At 41.1% G+C, this 7,354-nt stretch overlaps 1 protein-coding gene across 1 annotated transcript; it reads left to right on the top strand.

The window, feature by feature from the left end:
* The first annotated feature begins 1,295 nt into the window (after positions 1-1,295).
* On the top strand, positions 1,296-2,488 carry LOC126930942 (RNA-binding protein PNO1-like). Its single transcript, XM_050748554.1, has one exon. The coding sequence runs from the start codon at positions 1,311-1,313 to the stop codon at positions 1,923-1,925; it is 615 nt and encodes a 204-aa protein (XP_050604511.1). The 5' UTR covers positions 1,296-1,310; the 3' UTR covers positions 1,926-2,488.
* Positions 2,489-7,354: the final 4,866 nt, after the last annotated feature.

Genomic DNA, 7,354 nt, shown 5'->3' with positions numbered 1-7,354 from the left:
TGTAGTTTTGGTAGAGATGGGGTTTCACCATATTGGCCAGGGTGTTCTCGAATGCCTGACCTTGTGATCCACCTGCCTTGGCCTCCCAAAGTGCTAGGATTACAGGTATGAGCCACTGTATCCAGCCAAAAAAATTCTTAGTCCCTTTCTTTGTCCCACCCTCTTTTTATTCATCTCTTCCATGTTTTTCACAGAATTCTAAAATACATTGTGATTACCTTATCCAAACTCTGTTTTGAGATAAGAGGGGATAGCTACCATTTACCATTTAGAGAAATCATTTTATTTATTTATTTATTTATTTATTTATGTTTTTGAGACGAGTCTCGCTCTGTCACCCAGGCTGGAGTTTGGTGGTGTGATCTTGGCTCGCAGCAACCTCTGCCTCCCAGGTTCAAGCAACTCTCCTGCCTCAGCCTCCCTAGTAGCTGGGATTACAGGCATGTGCCACCATGCCCAGCTAATTTTTTTTTTTTTTTTACATTTTTAGTAGAGATGGGGTTTCTACATGTTGGCCAGTCTGGTCTCGAACCCCTCAGGTGATTTGTGTGCCTCTGCTTCCCAAAGTGCTAGGATTACAGGTGTGAGCCACCGCCACTGGCCAATCATGCACCTATTTAGCCCAATAAATTTTCCTGGAAGAGTCTTGGTATGAGCTAACAATTCACAAATAGGACTGCTTTACAATGAACTGCATGGCTGCAAGCACATAGCAGTTGATAATCTGCTGAGATCCACACATTGCCCAGCTGGCTTTTTCAGACCCTGCCTTCTTGCCTTTGGTATGCTGTTTCGGGGTGTTATGCCCCGACCCATGACTCATGACTTGGCTTTTTGACCAGGCAACCTTCTCACTGTGGTTCCTTGGCTTGGCATTTGGTTGTGGCTTTCCTTCTAGGGCAGGGCACTCATCTAGGCCACACTCTGCCAACTTGGATTTAGCCTATCAGCCTCTTTGTCCCTTTCCTGGCTTCCTCATACTTCAGTTCCCTCCCTAGGCAGATGGCCTTGTGGAGTCACAGTACCCAAGAAACTCTTTTCCAGCGTTTGATCGGCTTGATAGCCAAATAATTTCTCTTTATTTTCAGCTGAGATCTCATACAGATCCGCTGAGATTACATTTGTCCTAATGTAAACCATTATCGCCATCTCTGGTCCAATATCCTCATGGGGTCAGTTTTCCATTCCTTTAATCTTTTCTTTCACTCATCTCTTTTACGCTGTTTTATTAATTGAATTAATGAGTATAAACCAAGAAACGACAGGCTGAACAGCTGTCCGCAGCCGGAGAGGGCGGGGATGCGGGCCGGATGGACACAGAGGAGGCCAGGCCGGCGAAGAGGCCCGTCTTCCCACCCCTCTGTGGGGACGGGCTCCTGAGTGGGAAAGAACAAACAAGGAAAATTCCAGTCCCAGCTAACAGATACACACTATTGAAAGAAAACTGGATGAAGATACTTACTCCTATTGTGGAACACTTGGGACTTCAGATACGCTTTAACTTGAAATCAAGGAATGTAGAAATCAGGACTTGTAAAGAAACCAAGGATGTTAGTGCTCTGACAACAGCAGCTGATTTTGTGAAAGCTTTTATTCTAGGCTTTCAGGTGGAGGATGCACTTGCCCTCATCAGGTTAGATGACCTCTTCCTAGAGTCTTTTGAAATTACAGATGTTAAACCCCTAAAGGGAGACCATTTATCCAGGGCAATAGGAAGAATTGCTGGCAAAGGAGGAAAAACCAAATTCACCATAGAGAATGTGACACAGACGCGGATAGTTTGGCATGATGTTAAAGTTCACATCCTTGGCTCCTTCCAAAACATCAAGATGGCAAGAACTGCCATTTGCAAACTAATCTTGGGAAATCCTGCTTCCCAGGTTTATGGCAATATTCGAGCTGTGGCTAGCAGATCAGCAGATTGATTCTGATTTCAAGTCAGAGACTTTTTATCTTGCCTTTGGACTCTGGAGAAAAATACTTTATGAGTGGTCGGTCACAAGAAACCATCTGAAGAATTTCAGTCATTTGAAGCCTCCGTCCCTTCTTCCATTCTCAGCCAGAAGCATAAACAGAAAAGAAAGATTTAAGAGTATTCACACTCAACAGGTTTTAGAATAATTTAAATATCAAAAATTGATTCTATTATACTTACACATTAGGTATAATTTATTGTTTATCTGAAATCACATGTAGCAGATTGCATAGTCTGTAATCCTCTCAGAGGGAAACTTCTTTAAACAAGAAGTTAAAACAGCTCTATATGAATAAGTTTAAACAGCTCTATATGAATTTATACTTTTATATTTATAAATTTATAACTTCATAAAAATTTATAAACATTTCTTCTTTATAATTGTAATTTAATAGATTATCTCAGAAAAACCTCTCTGAATGATAACCCTTCCTTACTACTGGGTGATGTGTAAATATTTTTTGGGGGACAGGGTCTCACTTTGTCACCCAGGCTGGAGTGCAGTGGTGTGATCTCAGCTCACTGCAGCCTCTACCTCCTGGGTTCAAGTGATCCTCCTGCCTCAGCCTCCCTAGTAGGTGAGACTACAGGTGTCCACCACCATGCCTGGCTAATTTTTTGTATTTTTTGTAGAGATGGGGTTTCACCATGTTGACCAGGTTGGTCTCGAACTCCTGACCTCAAGTGATCCATCCACCTCGGCCTCCCAGAGTGCTGGGATTACAGGCATAAGCCACTGTGCCTGGCCTTGATGTGTGAGTATTTGAGAGGTCATAAGCAGTGGTTTTGGCTATACTGTACTACACCATATACATCAGTAAGAGCTCATCTTGGAACCTGTTTTGCAGTTTTAAAAATTAAAGACCTACATCACACACACACACACACACACACACACACACACACACACACACAAAGAGACATTGGAAAGGCCCCTTAAGCTCTCAGAGCCCAAGTTTCCTCATTGGCTCAGTGGAGATAATTACACCTAACAGGATTAGCATGAAATGTCAAAGTGCTTAGAAAATTTCATTTGCTCAATAAATGTTCATTTTCTTTTCTACCTGGAATGCTCAGAGTTCTGTTTAATCAAATATTCTCATAATATAAAGTTAGCAATAAATTATGTTTATCATTAAAAATGAACCTAATACCATGCAGGCATAAAGGAACTTTCCGGATGATAGAAATAGTCTATATCTTGATCTGGATGGTGGTAACATGGGTGTTTACGTATGTAAATATTCAAGCTGTGTACTTAATAGTTATATATCTTACTGTGTGTAAGTTATTCTTCACCTAAGAAAAGTACTTTGAACATAAAAGTCTTCTAAAATTGATTTATATAATTTTTTAAGGGTGAAGGGGGCTCATGGAAATCTATTGCTAATCAATTGCCCTACTTTTAGTAGGGCACAAATACCATTTATTAGAGTGTTACTGATTAAAATGTTAGCTAATCTTGATATTATGATTCATACTACTATATATAGATATGTGTGTGTGTGTACATATGTATGTATATGTGTATGTAAATGTTTACAGAATGATGGGTCCGGCTGTGTTCTGTGTGCAGTGAGGAGAAATGACACTCACTCCAGGTCTAAATCAGTTGCATTTTGTATTCCCCATGGAATACATGGCAAAACTGTGCTTTTTTTCAGTTTTGCTATTTGACTTTCCAGGGAGCCTCAGCTAACCAAACTTTTGTGATAGCGTATTTATTATCTAATATTTGAATTTGAGGAAAGGAGCCAAAGTCCGTACTCCATAGAGCAACGGCCTCATCAGTGATTTTAGAAAATGGATTTGGAAAAAGGTTTTGGGCACTGGGCCTACACAGAACTCACTCACAGACCCGTGGTGATATCATTTAGCACAAAGCAATTGGCTTGAAAAAGAGAAAAACACTGGGATTTTGAAACTAATTTTTATATCATGCCATTTATTACAGTCTGTCTCTCTTTTTCTGGCATCCTGGGTTTAAGGAAATAATGTTATCATCTATTTCCAGAAATGGTTTGGATAACAACTTCTTGGAAACCCTTCACACACATTTGTATTTTGGTATGTCTCCATTATTTCCCATTCAGACATACTGGCCACAGGGGCACTGGGAGGCTCTCAGGTTCTGGAATACACCAGCGCCCTAATTTCACATGCCCAGGACACGTGTAGGATCATCTAAGAAGAGCGGGTAGTCAGAATGTGGAGGGGAATCTCTGGCCCAACTGTGGGAAAACATAACTATTACCACCACCGCCACCACCACCACCACCACCACCGCCGCCACCACCACCACCACCACTACTACCACCACTACTACCACCACTACCACCACCACCACCACCGCTACCACCACCACCACCACCTCATGGGGAGAGGAGATTCAAGGGAGTGCCCAGGAACATTTCATGAGATACAATGTCCAAGTCCCTGGCTGGTGTTAGCAGGTTATCTCAGAATGGTAGCTGGGCAGTAAGTCCAGAGAGCAAACATATTTCTTGGAGATACCTTCAGGTGAATGGTCGCTGCCCTAGAGCAAAACATATCTCTCAGTAGCATATTTTCTTGGAGATACTTTCAGGAGAGTGGCTCTTCCCCCAGAGCAAAACATACCTCTTGGTTTCATATTTTCTTGGAGACACCTTCAGGAGGGTGTCTCCAAGAAAATATAATACCAAGAGATATGTTTCAGCCTATTGAAAGGAGATTGATTGTTCCTTATGGTAGAAAGGTTGCCAATGACTTAGTGATTACTGAAAATTTAAGAAAGGGGGAAAAAGATAAGAAAAACAAAAAAGTTTATAAGAAAAGAAATACGGTAACAGAAAACTATATGATGCAGCTGTGAATAAATGTCATATGATCATAATAATGTAATACTGAATACTGACTTAACTCAAAACATTATTTTAGGAGGTTGAATGAAAAGCCGAGTTGTATGCTTGTGTATGTGTGTGTGTTGAATGATAAGAAAGCAAAGTCCTCATTTTTCATAATGGACAGTCAATACCTAACATCTAAATGGAAAAATCAAGAACTAGCAGTATAAGCGTAATATTGAGAAATATGGAGTCAAGAAAGAGTTATAAGTATTGGAAGTAATTGCCCTCAGGATATAAGTATAGAATGTAACTGCAATCATTGTAATTAAGTTAAAAATTAACTCAAATTTTTCTTGTCATTTCAGCTAATTCAGTCATTAAAATTAAAGCCGTTCCTCAAGAAATTAGAGTAAGCAGAAAAGTGCTTTTAGTGGGTTAGGAAGCCAGCAGGTAGGAATTTTCATTGAGAGTGGAAAATAGAGCCCAGGGTTCTTTTACCAATAATTAAAACTGTTGGTGCATAGGATTCTCACAAGGGACTCTGGTAAGAACAGGAAGGGCTGGAAAGAGACTTCAGCTGTACGTTCCTTTCCTTCCGGAGGCTGTTGAAACTTTGAATCTGCAAAAAAGTACTTGGCCAGCTTGAGAATATTAGCCAGGGTGCAAAATAGTGGCCAAAATATTCCGTCTGTAGTTTTGGTTCATCAGCTGCTTCCATTAAAGTATAGCCACGCCTTCCCCCTTATAGAGTTTTCAGTAGTGGATTATAACTACCTCCACACATTTTCCTAACTTCCAGATTGCTGTAGTGATATCCCTGACTATGCCTTTGGGCTTGTAGATTCATTCTTGCTCTATTCTATGACTTCCTTTTATTACAGGGCTAGTAGCCTGGGAACTACATTTTCAGAATTCTTTGCCAATAGTGGTCCCACGTAGATTCTGTCACTGGAAGGCACTTGTGAGAGAGCTGGACCCAGAAGAGGAGCAGAATGATACACATTTTTTTCCTCCAGCAGCAGAGGGTAGATGTAAAGGCTTTACGGGATGTGAGGTTTTGTAGCAATCTCTAGGTAATCGCCTGGAAATCATTTGCTGTGGTGTGGCAGGCAGCTGGAATCACTGGTGGTAGTGATTTGTGATTCATTCAGCTTCTTGATTCTCGAAAGCAGTGGCAAACTTGAGTGCTAGTGATGGTTTCCCCTAAACCTTAGATTCATAAAGACCTGGGTTTGAATCTTGACTCTTATATTAGCTATGCGACTCTGAGCTAGGTATTTTAATCCTCTATTAGTTTTTTCAACTGTGCAATAAGGATAACACCATTTATCGTATAGATTATGAGGGAAAAATATGATAATACATGTAAAAATGTCCAGTGAAAGACCTGTTCTCACAGTACGCATTAAACAAATGGTAGCTATTGTTATTTATTTATTTATTTATTTATTTATTTATTTATTTTGAGACAGAGTTTCACTCTTGTTACCCAGGCTGGAGTGTAATGGCTAGATCTCGGCTCACCGCAACCTCTGCCTCCCAGGTTCAAGCGATTCTTCTGCCTCAGCCTCCCAAGTAGCTGGGATTATAGGCATGTGCCACCACGCCCAGCTAATTTTTGTATTTTTAGTAGAGACAGTTTCTCCATGTTGGTCAGGCTGGTCTCAAACTCCCGACCTCCGGTGATTCGCCCGCCTTGACCTCCCAGAGTACTGGAATTACAGGCGTGAGCCCCATGCCCGGCCCTATTGTTATTTTAATCCTCTGTTTGCCACCTGCTACTGTTGTTATTTATGCTGTAGCTGCTGTGCAATTGCTAGGCAGGAAACTCATGTGCAGGGTGCTGGACTGAGCAGCTGGGATTACTCTCCCACTCTCTCTTGCATTGGCTTTTCCTTTTACAGCGGGGAAATGCCCACAACCTCCCTTCTCCCTACTTCAAAGCAGAAGCCTGAGTCTGCCAGACACCCAGACCTGTCTGGCTGTAGAAAAGCAGGACTGATCAGATCAGCTGTGACCTTGGCACATGTGTTTTGGTTTTCTTGTGTTTTTACCAGTTTGCTTCTTTCAATAACCTAGGGGTAAAGGACAACCTTTTTCTCCAGGCAGCAAGAAAACTTTTGATGGAGATCTTTGGTTCTGCTTTTTTAGGGGCCAATCACTCCTTCCTACTTCCTGAGGTTTCCATGCTTGAGCAGGTTCATTCTTAACCTCTGGGGGCTTCCACAACAAACTTCATTGCAAGGCAAAACCCCATCTAGGCAAAGTTGTAGAGTTTGGATATTTTGGGGCTTGGGTATTTCTTTCCTAGTCCCCCTTTTATATGTGAAACACAAATGTTCCAGCTGATAAGCCCTATAAGTGATTTTTCCCCTCATTGATTTAAAAAATTGTACTCTGTCTCTATATGGCACATGATCAAGCACTTTAAAATATATAATTAATTAAAGGATTTTTCTGAAACTGACATGCAGGCAAAATAAATGCAAATGAAGTAGGGAATCTATAGAAATAGCCCAGGAACAACCATCTTTGCATAGACTGACTGATA

The sequence above is a fragment of the Macaca thibetana genome, chromosome 11, assembly GCF_024542745.1.
Source record: "Macaca thibetana thibetana isolate TM-01 chromosome 11, ASM2454274v1, whole genome shotgun sequence".
In the NCBI taxonomy this organism is placed as follows: domain Eukaryota; kingdom Metazoa; phylum Chordata; class Mammalia; order Primates; family Cercopithecidae; genus Macaca; species Macaca thibetana.
The sequence above is the reverse complement of the archived record's forward strand: the minus strand, read 5'-3'. Positions and strand labels throughout refer to the sequence as shown.